The following is a 12,725-nucleotide window of genomic DNA, read 5'->3' as shown; positions in this document are numbered from 1 at the left end:
AAAAAAGCTAGAATTTGCAGTTTTGACAAAATAGAGATGGTACACTTTAATCTTTTCATAACTTTGATAAATCAACTTAGATTTTCATCAAACTCTACAAATATCTTTGCAATATATTGATCTTACTGAATCATAGGTTGTTATTTTGTTTGGTGTATTTCTGTCAAATTTAAGAATTTAATTAACCTAGGTCAAAAAGCTACGATTTAAGAAATATATCTTTTCTCATAATTTGGGAAAAAGTATATATAAAATATTAATATAATTCCTTTAATGTTTTATTCCTTTTGATATACACTATATAAATATATCAAAAAGGGATGAAACATTAGAAATTATTAAAATAGTTCTTCTGATTTGTGGTGATTTATAAAGCAATACCTTCTGCTTGGGGCAAATTTATTAAAAAGATCACATCTACCAGAGAGTTTTAAATTCTAAATAACATTTATTCAAAGTTGCAACATCCTGTTAAATCTAAATCGCAGGGCTTTTAATTCACTAGATAAGTAATACACGAGTTTAAGAAAAGTAGGGCTTTCTTTTTACCTGTAAAACTCACGTGTACTGATGTAATTAAATCATGTATAGTGACATGTCATTAAATTTGACAAAAAAATATTTTAAAACTTCATAACAACCTGAAATTTAGTAAGATCACCAAGGTAGCTATATAGTTTTCATAAAATCCAAGTTGAATTTAAGAAGTTATTAAAAGCTACTATCTCTATTTTGTTCAAACTGCAAATTCTAGCTTTTTTGACCTAGATTAATTTAATTCTTAAATTTGACAGCAATACAACAAAAAACTAAATGAAATGGGATTCAGTAAGCTTGATATATATGTAAGATATAGCTGCATAGTTTGATGCAAATCAAGTTGATTTGAAAAAGTTATTAAAAAAATTAAAGTGTACTATCTCTATTTTGTCCAAATTGCAAATCCTAGCTTTTTATACCAAGATTACTTTAATTCTTAAATTTGACAGCAATACAACAAAAAACTAAATAAAATGGGATTCAGTAAGCTTGATATATATGTAAGATAACTGCATAGTTTGATGCAAATCCAAGTTGATTTGAAAAAGTTATAAAAAAAATTAAAGTGTACTATCTCTATTTTGTCCGAAATTGCAAATCCTAGCCTTTTTTTACCAAAATTACTTTAATTCTTAAATTTTACAGCAATACAACAAAAAACTAAATGAAATGGGATTCAGTAAGCTTGATATATATGTAAGATAGCTGCATAGTTTGATGAAAATCCAAGTTGATTTGAAAAAGTTATTAAAAAAATTAAAGTGTACTATCTCTATTTTGTCCGAATTGCAAATCCTAGCCTTTTTTTACCAAAATTACTTTAATTCTTAAATTTTACAGCAATACAACAAAAAACTAAATGAAATGGGATTCAATAAGCTTGATATATATCTAAGATATCTGCATAATTTTATGAAAATCCAAGTTGATTTGAAAAAGTTATAAAAAAAATTAAAGATGCCTATTTGAATTTTTATATAATAATTTTTTTTTTTACATATTGTAAAATAAAATTCTTTCATTTCACAGCAATAAATCAAACTACCTAATAAGCTTTAATTTTGTAAGATCAATATTTAATTTAGTTAGATGGGCTGATTTACACCAGTCAAAACTAAATTTGAAGGTCAAGACTAGTCGAGACAGGTCGAGACTGATTGAGACTGAGTCGAGACTAGTCGAGACAGGTCGAGACTAGTCAAGACAGGTCGAGACAGGTCGAGCCTTGGTCAAGACCATTTCAGACTGCACAAAGATCATCAAGTACTAAATCAGACTAATTAAGTAAAGTCGAGACCTAGTCGAGTACACTTAAGTACAGTTAAGTACAGTCGAGACAATGTCGAGACTAGTCGAGTAAAATGTGTGCTCGATTTTACTGGTCGAGCACAAAAACTGGTCAATTCAGACTCTGAGGAGTTTGTAGTGCAATCATACCACATCTTCTTTTTTTTAAATTAAATGATTTTTTTTAAATTTGTAAAATGTACATACATGGACATACATGTAGCAGTAAAGATAAATACATGCAGATTTACCACTGGGTTATTCCCTTTCTATGAAAATGGATGTGTCTAGTGTTTACAACTCTTGTGAAAGTGTGACCCAAAATATATGTTTACATTCCCTGGAATATTAAAATTTTCATAATATATCGTCCTATATCATGTATATGTTTGGGGGTAAAGACTTAATTGTAGCACAATTGTTTGAGCATGAAGGTGCGTTTTGAATCAAAATTAGCACACCCTAAAAAAAGAGCACATAGGTACAAGGGTGAAAGTGAATCATACAAAACAGACCTCACAGTATACAGCATTCATTATTAAAGCAATATAAAAAGGGGGAGGGCTGGCATATTGTCACAGGCACTTGTTTCTATTGATGTTGATGAGTTAGTATGTTTAATTCTGACATTATTTTATTACCTTTTCCCACAGGCACTGTCTTGTCTCAAAAAAAATATTCCTATATACCTTAATATAATATAGGAAAAAAATTTGAGACAAGTGCCTGTGCCTTTTCCGTTCAGATAGAAGTTGATAAATGGTTAAATTATGCTGTTTTGTCTTGTCACTCACCTTGGCCTTAATTACTTGATCCGTTTGTGTCCCAAAATGTGTACAATATGGAAGGTCAAACTTGTTTCAACATTGTTTACTCTGGGATATCGTCCTTGTTCATTTCACACTAGTTAATGCTTTAATGACAAAAATATTTCTGTACTAGAGATATTTATTCTAATCTTTGTGTGTATAGATAATAATTTTTCTTAAAGAACCTAAAATCAGATAGTTAAATATCGTAGAAAACCAGTGTACTTCTATTGGTCAAAACAAGCTTCAACAAAAAAATGATCGGAGTTCGTTACTTTCCCCGTACCTCTGAGTAACTTCAAAACAAATTCTTGTCTCAGCCTGTTTTTAAAAGTATTAAATTATGGGTACACCTCAAAGAATACAGACATATATGGAGAAACATAGACTAACACCTTTGTTTGAGGTATTGATATTTAAGCATGTCATATTTTTCTTGATTTACCATTATTTATAAATTTTATACCACTTGCAGTAATCATGGTAATGCCAATGGGTAGTCAAATCTTACTATATACAAATTCTAGGGTACATGTACTCTCTGTCCTATATGTATAAGAAAACAACTCATCAAAGATACCAGGTTTATAAATTATTTTGTAAGTCAGACCCAAGTTTTTTGAGTTCTTAATTGTACTGTCAGATTCCATAAAAGTTGGTTATATGTATACATGTACATCTTTTAACATGGTATGCAGTCAATCCGTCCCAAAGTCCATCCGTTCCCTAGTCGATCCCTCCCACGTCAATCTGGCCCTATGTCTATGGACCCATTATAAAATAATGAATAATCTAAAAATTACTGCCTTTGGAGGATTTGTTGGCAAATTTAAATCAGCATAAATGGAACTTACATGTATATGTTAGTGATAAATTTGTCCTGGTAAAAAATATCTAGGCGGACAAATATTACTAGTATATTTAGTCCTACGTTAGTAATCTATGTCCCCAGAGCCAGACCAATTTTCCTAGGAAATCATGTCCTATAAAATTCTATAATAAATTCAATTACACATAAACAATGGAAATTTAAATTTTATGTTTAAAAGTGTATGTCCCAGATAAATTTTTGAAGGATATCATGTCCATGTCATTAACATGTCTAGGTAATAACGTACATGTCCTTTATCAGTCAGGGGACTTACTGAAATAAGTGATTTTTAAATCACTTATTTGAGTAGCAAATTTGAGGTTTTGTCACAAATTGGGATTTTGTAGTTTTTTTAAAATTTTAAACACATAGGTTTAAATAATATCTTTTAATTAGTAAAATTAAAAAATATGAACTTTTTGCTTCTTTTAAGGAGCAAGGTTTATGCCTTTGATGCTATCATTCAGCTGAAAATTCTATTTTAGTTGAAAAAATGCTATAATAATAGCTTTACATAATGAACTGATACTTTCTTAAAAGATTTTTCACAGCAGTAGGAGTATTTTTCCTGTGAAGTTCAAGGTTTCATCTTTCAGATTATGTAATAAAATTCTACTGTTCGCGATAAAAATTTCACTGTTCGGGGTTGTTGAAATTAGTGGGGGTTATTAAAAGAATAATACTTAAAGAAGTGATTTTTGGGAAGGAAATTGAGGTCTGATACTTAAACAAGTGATTTTTATGTCATTATCCTGGAATCAGTACAAGGTCATCACCTGAAATGACCTGGTCATCCTAGACAACACAGATGTTGGTTCTGATAAGTTTAGAAACATAATTAGTCCCTGGATCATTAGTATTCTATATTTAAAGCTACAATAAAATTAAATCACTTCTTCTAGTGATTGATTTGTACTACTTAAATAGGTGATTATTAAAGAAAGACAACTCCAACTTCCAACCATTATGGAAATAATGTTACTTGAATCAGTGATTTAGAAAATCACTTGTTTAAGTAAGTCCCCTGACTGTTCATGCTGTTTATTTTAATAGGAAACATAATGACACTTTCCAATTAACAAAGATTTTTTCCCCCATTTTGAATGATTTTTATAAACAGGAAAACTAATAAAAAAACAAGTCTTGGGACAATTTTTCCTAGGATAATGAGTACTAGACATATTTTACTAGCTATGGACTTATTTTCCTAGGAACATTTATCCTAGGACTTCTTTTCCTAGTAAAATCATGGACATGGACTTGATTAACTAGGAAAAAATGTCTGGCGGACACATTTTACTACCGGACCAAATTTACTGTTACATAAGTATCCATGATTGACAACATTATTTTGAATGATACGAAAATGATTGTAATTGTGTATCATGTTTGCATATTAAAATGAAGTTATTTTCCATAATCATGTTAATAATAATATAAATTCTTTACTTAACGCTTAACATGTTTAAAAGGGTGACTCAATTAGAACAATTTAATTTTCATTGAGGTGCTCAAACAAAAATACATGTATACAGTAAATATTCATACAAAAAAACCAAAATATATTACTAGTATATACACAATTAACATGATAAACATTCAAACATACAAATGGCGATAGTTGATAAATACATGTATTGACATGATTGATGATTTTTTTACGGTACAGCTTTAAAACATTAAATTTTTTTATGAATTACAATATATATCTTCCTTTTTATGCCCCACCTACGATAGTAGAGGGGCATTATGTTTTCTGGTCTGTGCCTCCGTCCGTGTGTCCGTTCGCTTCAGGTTAAAGTTTTTGGTCAAGGTAGTTTTTGATGAAGTCAAATCAACTTGAAACTTAGTACACATGTTCCCGATGATATGATCTTTCTAATTTTAATGCCAAATTATAGTTTTGACCCCAATTTCATGGTCCACTGAACGTAGAAAATGATAGTGCGAAGTTCAGATTTAAGTTTTTGGTCAAGGTGATTTTGATGAAGTTAAAGTTACATCAACTTGAAACTTATTACACATGTTCCCTATGATATGATCTTTCTAATTTTAATTCCAAATTAAAGTTTTGACCCCAATTTCACGGTCCACTGAACATAGAAAATGATAGTGCGAGTGGGGCATCCGTGTACTATGGACACATTCTTGTTATTACCTATAAATATATTATTTTATTGGGATCTGATCAACTTTAAATATGGGGCCAGATAGATGTTGGGACGGATCGACGTGGGGCCGGAACAACTTGGAAAGCTTTTAACCCTATATAAACGAAACAATCAAAGATCTGCAATTCAGGAAAAGGTTTGATGTTAAAGACTTATTCTTGTCAGAAATGTATATCATTATATATATGGACATGAACATTTAATAAATGCACATAATCTTTCAGAGGTCACTGGTCTAGTGACATATGTTTTTTTTTTATCAAGTCCTTATCTAACGTGTATGTCTTCAATCAATTGATAAAAAATTATACCTAGGCACAGGGGTGGAATTTAAGCTTTTTTGTGTACTGGCCAGCCGGACCAGTGAACCGTAAATCTACTGCAGTACTGGTCCGGCACCAAATCTACTGGTCCTAAATAATGACATTCATTCGACAAACACTAATATAAATAATAACATCCCTGTACAGTGGAATTTGTTTCGCAGGTATTTTTTTGTTGTTAATTAACTGAGATTGTGTTGCAATCAGTGATTTTTATCAACAATTTCTACTGGTCTGTCGGACCATCAGCTAGCAAAATCTACTGGTCGGACGTAAATTCTACTGGTCTCGGACCACCAGACCAGTGCTAATTTCGACCCCTGCCTAGGCATGTAAGGCCACACTTAAAATTACTTTGGTTTGCCCAAACTTTTCCCAAAGGCAGACAGTGTATGTATGGTGGGTAGCTATAGGTAGTTACTAGTTAGGCATTTTCTTTGTTTTTAGACAAAAAGACAATTTAAATTAAAGTGTTGGACGCTTTTTTAAAGTCTTCATACCAATCGGATTAAAAAAAAAATATTTTCACATCATGACAAAAAAAAAAGTTGAGGTAGGTAGGGTTAGGGCAAACAAACATATATTCTTTTTATTGCCTACGCTTTATCTTACTAGTCAGTGATTTTGTATTACTATAAGCTTAAGTTATTTACCATGTTGTTGTAGGAAATGATGAACAAGGTGTTACATGAACAGCCAGAAGATCCTTATCTCTATCTGATTAAAGTTTTATACAGAAAGGCTGGACTGGATATACCTGCTGTAAGTAAATTTATCTCGTGTTAAATAGAAAAACAAAGGATATATGGGTATCCATCCATGACACAAAATCAATACATGTGCAGCAACAACAACAAAAAAAACACACAAATTGCAAAGGAACAGCTTTTATTGCTGTTCTTCATCTCAAAATCACAGTGAGACCTTAACACAGAGCTAAAACAAAATCTCACCTTTCTGCAAGTTTAAGATGGCCGCTATCACCAGCTTGAGTGGAATTTTATACTTTTGAAAAATTAGAAGATCCGGTATTACCAGATTATGAGACAACTTTCTGTCATAGACATAGAAGTTAGCAACCATAAATCACTGAGCAACCTTCAATGATAACCCATGCTACATATAACATGTATAACCAAACTACATGTTTGAAAAGCCTAAACATGACAAATGAAAAACAGTTCAAATGAAAAGTCTGATTTCTGTACAAAATAATAAACGAAAAACAAGTGTGATAAACTACAATAAACAATAAACAACTTCATGAAGCTTACCTCAGGTAAAACGAACAGTTTGAACCAATTGATAGTACCTGTATTCAAAGTACATTAATTTATATTTCTGCCTAAAAAAGATGTCTTCTTTAAAATTATTGTAAATGTAGTTTATTTCATGCCAAATAATAAAATGATGACATATATGATACCAGCTATCATAAGGACTTCGGATGTACTTGCAAAATGTAGTCAGAAAAGTTAGACACTTGTTTTATTATTATTATATAGATTGATACTTTAATTTTCAGGATATCAGACTTGGTGCTGTGAGGAAAAGTTCTCCTGAAAGATTGGGTAAGTAAATACAAAGCAAATAATATGCTACATTTTTATTCTAATTTAAATTAGAACTTCAGAACATTCTTAGTGGTTTACCAGGACCCTCTTAGTCATGTTAGTGGAACGTTATGTCATTCTTAAAGTAACACCAGGACATTCAATGTGAAACACATGACAATGACCATCTTAGTGGAGCAATTGGACATTCTTAGTGGAACACCTGGACGTTATTAGAGGAACAGCCGGACGTTCTTAGTAGACATTTGCGGAAACTACGTCTGTACCTAGGATTTCACTTTAGACTTACGATTACAGATGACAAAAACAAGGGGTCATATCAAAATACAAAAACAAACCAACAAAACAGATTCAAAACCATCAGGATCGCACAAAGCCGAGTATTCGAAGACAAGGATTTTTAAGGACCGAAGGTGTAGATAGATGTATGACATATATATCATCAACAGGAGCAATAGACTTTTCCTGTGAAACAGGGTACTTTAAATGCAATGGTTAGTATGCGAAAACTAGCAAAAATATTGTTCAGAGGATACTCTTCAAACTGTTTCATTTGAAATAAAGAAAGTAAAGCGATATTATACCCTGTATTTAATATTCTTTGTTGATCTGCTGTTTATTCTGTTGGTGCTTAACCTAACTTAGTTGTTCCCACATATAAAGCAGGCTTTTTGTTGGCGTGCTTGGGGAAATAACGGAAATATTCAGAGCATCGTCTCTGTTTTTTTTCTCTTCATCACCAACAGCCGACCTTGCCAAGGGGAATCAATCTGTAATTTGTTTCCCCCTGCTTTTTTCGGTCGTATTTGGAGTATTTGGGGGATGAATTTTCAGCCTCGTTACCCTAGCCTCTTCATCTCCAGTTTTTGTTTTGAAACTGACGAAGTTCCGTGGGTGCCTGTACTAAAATATTTAGAAATATTTTGTTGCATGGTTTCGTGCTAAACAGCTGTCCGCGCCAAGATGATCAATTCTCCATACCCCCAGTACGGTTAATTGAAAAATCTCGGCATAAGCATTAAGCAATCAAATAAATGTACAAAACCACAGGTCATGGTATTAGAAATCAATATTTCGAATTGCGATCAATACATGATACCGGACCACCCAGAGTTATTTGTTCTATTTAAAAGAAATATGTAAAAAAACATGAGTGTACAAACCAGTTCAAATTCTTGGAATCCCAGATGACGTAAATTGTAATTGAATCTGATTGGCTAAGATAGAATAGTGATGAAAGGATTTCCACTTTCTTCCTTTTTATTTTGGTAACGTCAAAAATTTTTAGTTACTAGTCCGTCGGGCATATTGGGTTACATATTTTGATTGCCCGATGCGTAAATGCTCTAGTCCCGGGCGTCAGGCTAGTGGATTTTTTAACCCCTGAAAATATAGCAGTTACAAAATTGTTAAAATGTAAACTGTTAGTTATTTATTGGACAGTATAATGCTTCTGCTACATAAGTATGGGCTGTTTTTGACAATACAATGCACATATATCGGGTACTAGCACCATTAAGTCATGCTAAATTACTGAAATCTTCACAATTTTAGCATTTTAGTTAAATTTTAGACGGTTTCCGTGTAAAACAAAAGTGGCCGCATTCGTGTTCATCCTTAATATTGAAATGTAAGTTGTATTTGATGATAATACATAACATATATAAAGGTTGAGGATATCATGAACCAATGCGGCCACTTTCATTTTTGACAAAAACCATCCGAAAAGTGACATTTTTCGGCATAGTTGGTAGATTTTTCATATTTGAGCTTGAATCAGATAGTTTTTAATGACTTAATTCGTTAAAATCTTTCAAATAAACTAAATGAATCAAATGAGACAGGCACTTAAGTGTTGAAAAGTTGTCAAAATCTTTCGTCAGATGAACCTGAAATTTGAGGCCAAAATCGGTCCTTACCAGACCCATCCTTTATTTTTGAAATAATGTTATTTCATTCTATCATACTTCGATATATTAGAAAAAATAGTTGTTCAACTACAGAAAAACATCACAATCGTTACATTGTTTTGGATCGACGGTTAATTTTTACACTTTGAGAATGCCCAACATTTAAATGCTACCTGTAAGTGTAACTGTAATCCTAATCGTAGGTGCATGACAGTTTTCGCAAATGTCTAGTGGAACACTATTACATTATTAGAGGAACACCAGGGCATTCTTAGAGGAATACCAGGACATTATTAAAGGAACACTAGGACATTCTTAGTGAAACATTAACACCTTCTTAGTGAAACACCAACACTTTCTTAGAGGAACACTATGACTTTCTTATAGTAACACCAGGACATTCTATGTGGAACACATGACAATGACCATCTTAGTGGAACACCTGGACATTTTTAGAGGAACACCTGGACGTTCTTAGTGGAACACTAGGACTTTCTTAGAGTAAAACCAGGACATTCTATGTGGAACACATGACAATGACCATTTTAGTGGAGCATTTGGAAATTCTTACTGGACTTATGGGACATTCTTATAGGAGCACCTGAACATAATCTGTAATTGTAATATGATATAAAAAAAAAGAAGATGTGGTACAATGTATGATTGCCAATGCAATGAGACAACTCTTCACAAGAGACCAAATGACACAGAAATTAACAACTAAAGGGCACAGTACAGTCTTCAACAATTATCAAAGCTCTTACACAATGTTACAGCATAGTCAACAATAAAAGGCCCTACAAAGACAAATGTAAAACAATTCCAACGAGAAAATCTAATGGCCTAATTCATGTACAAAAAATGAACGAAAAACAAATATGTAACTCAGCAACAAACCACAACCTGACTTGGGACAGGCAAATACGGACACTTTACTGGAAAAGCAATGTATGTTCTGTCTTCACAGTCATCATGGTTATACTTTAAGCAATTTAAACAGAATAAATTTGACACATGAACTTTTTTTTACAAAAGACTCCAAAACTAAAGTATTGGTGTACTGGTGTACTACAGCTTTGATCTGTGCAATTGAATCCCAAATGTTAGACTTTAGAAAAAAAGTTATGGCAATACATTGTATGTTATAATGCACACATTACCTTGACTTATACTGGTTTACTTTTATAAATTGTTACTTGTGGAGAGTTGTCTCATTGGTACTCATACCAAATTACATCTTCCTATACATGCTATATAATGTATATTTAATTACACTGGTACCTAATACATGCATGACATGTATGTCACCTAAAAATATTTCATTTATTTCCGGCAACCAACATTAATTGTCTCCGTATTATATGATATCTTATAGGAAGAAGAACAAAGAGTCCAGAACCCAGCAGAAAATCCAACACCTGGGCAGCATCAGGAACAGGTAAAATGTGTTAATTTTGTTATTCATCTTCTTTCATCAATTAACCTGGAGGAACATTGTAAAAATCTTTCTATGTAGATTTATTTATTTTCATGGGTACCAGTTTTCGTGGATTGAGAAACAATTGTGTTTTTCATGGATAATTGATTTCATAGTTTTGCCAAAGTCTGCATACACATGATACTATAAGTTATATGGTTTGCTACTGACCCCCTACAGATCCATAGAGGGTTAGTAAAATTCATAGGGGGTGAGGCTGGAGGCCGAATCCCCTATGGATTTTATGCACCCTCTATGGATCCGTAGGGGTCGGTAGATAAACGTATATGTTGAAAAATAAGCAATGAAACGTACACAACAACATTAATAGATGAATCAACATTAACGCGTCATGAACCCCCTATGGAATTCACTAACCCCATACGGTCTCATAGGGGGTCACCATGTGACGGAGTTAAACCAATCACAACGTGATATTTTACCCGTGGTGCCTTTAGAAAATTTGTATTGCATTAAGCATTTAACACATCAAAAGAATGGATAATAACTGTCTTATTGATATTCCTGACTTGTTACAGACATTTTATAGAATTGGTAAAATAAGCCTGGTTTTATAGCTTTATTAATTTATTCTAAAAATCCCACCAAAAATATACAACATTCGATCAGTCATTCAGGAAAAATCTCATTTTACTGGTCAAAATTTTATTTTTCTTGCTTTGTTGTCCTACACAACCATGACAACAACTGTAATGGAAAGAAGGCATACCAACTTTGTAACTCTATCAGTTATTTAAATCCCCCTTAATTAATTATATGTTTATTTGGTTTCTTTATTATTGTCTTTTAATTGTATAGATGATAGAGGTTATAATAAGCCATGGTTGACACACAGTAAAAAACCTAAGCCAAAGAGTCCAGATGAACCAGAACATGCAAGACCAGGTATATCTTAACTACGTTTGAAGGACATACAATTTGTGAAAAATACAGTTTGAAAAAAAATTTTGACTTCTCATTTGCCATGTATTCAAACAATGGAAAAAATAAAATTCAAAAATTTGAGATTACATTGAATGTGTTGAATTTAGGTTAATCAAATCAGTTATATAATTTCGTTGTTAGAAAAAATATTTTCATTCTTTACATATATCACAATTGAAAACATTTTGTGCTAAATCTGTGTAGCTCGTTTAAAATGACCTTATTATGAATGCTCACTGTTCAGTCAATATTCAAAGGTTTATACCCCTACACTAAAGGAATAAGGGGCCTAACACTTTATTTAATTTGTTAATCGTGTTTCTGTTAACATTTCTTTCAGCAACTACTTCTCCAAAGTCTAATAGAGTGCATAGTGCTCGCCCACATACTGCACAAACCTCCTCATCACCCAGATCACAAGCACAACAAACATTGTCCTCACCTAGATCACATGTAAAGCAAACTCATTCTTCACCCAGAACAATGTCAGAGTCACTGCCTTTAAGCTTTGATGATCTATTGAAAGTGACTCCAATTTCACCAGGTTAACCTTAAATTTTAAGCATGAGGTTCGCAGGATCAAACATATATTCGTGTATATATCTCTATGTGTAATGTACATGTGCAGACCTGCTTGCTTGATGCAGACCGTATGTTATTGGTGGTATGCAATTTGCATGACCTGCAAATATTTTCTACAAAGTGCATGAGGGATTTATCTTTTTGATGGCTACATTTAAATTTGGATGCTCATAATCTTTGGCCCTCCTAACCAATGTAAAAAAGAAAGAGGGGAAAAAAAAAGCAAACTCAAATAA

At 32.3% G+C, this 12,725-nt stretch overlaps 2 protein-coding genes across 5 annotated transcripts in view; one reads left to right on the top strand and one right to left on the bottom strand.

Moving 5' to 3' along the window:
- The window catches only part of LOC139499563 (kynureninase-like), a 31,147-nt gene extending 28,394 nt beyond the window's left edge, over positions 1 to 2,753 (bottom strand). The window contains exon 1 of the mRNA XM_071288297.1: positions 2,622 to 2,753. The gene's annotated coding sequence lies outside the window, so the exon portion shown is untranslated. The remainder of the gene's footprint in view (positions 1 to 2,621) is intronic.
- Positions 2,754 to 2,892: 139 nt separating this feature from the next.
- Positions 2,893 to 12,725, top strand: part of LOC139499562 (uncharacterized protein C8orf34 homolog) — a 30,766-nt gene continuing 20,933 nt past the window's right edge. For 3 of the 4 annotated variants that reach the window (XM_071288294.1, XM_071288293.1, XM_071288295.1), the window contains exons 1-6: positions 2,893 to 3,042; positions 6,668 to 6,763; positions 7,527 to 7,572; positions 10,861 to 10,923; positions 11,782 to 11,868; positions 12,248 to 12,451. In XM_071288294.1, coding sequence (XP_071144395.1) covers positions 2,980 to 3,042; positions 6,668 to 6,763; positions 7,527 to 7,572; positions 10,861 to 10,923; positions 11,782 to 11,868; positions 12,248 to 12,451 — 559 coding nt within the window. In that variant the 5' untranslated portion in view covers positions 2,893 to 2,979. The remainder of the gene's footprint in view (positions 3,043 to 6,667; positions 6,764 to 7,526; positions 7,573 to 10,860; positions 10,924 to 11,781; positions 11,869 to 12,247; positions 12,452 to 12,725) is intronic. The other variant, XM_071288296.1, reaches the window with a different exon arrangement.

Source organism: Mytilus edulis, chromosome 12, assembly GCF_963676685.1.
Source record: "Mytilus edulis chromosome 12, xbMytEdul2.2, whole genome shotgun sequence".
Lineage (NCBI taxonomy): Eukaryota > Metazoa > Mollusca > Bivalvia > Mytilida > Mytilidae > Mytilus > Mytilus edulis.
Note: the sequence above shows the minus strand (reverse complement) of the source record. Positions and strands in the feature narration are given on the sequence as shown.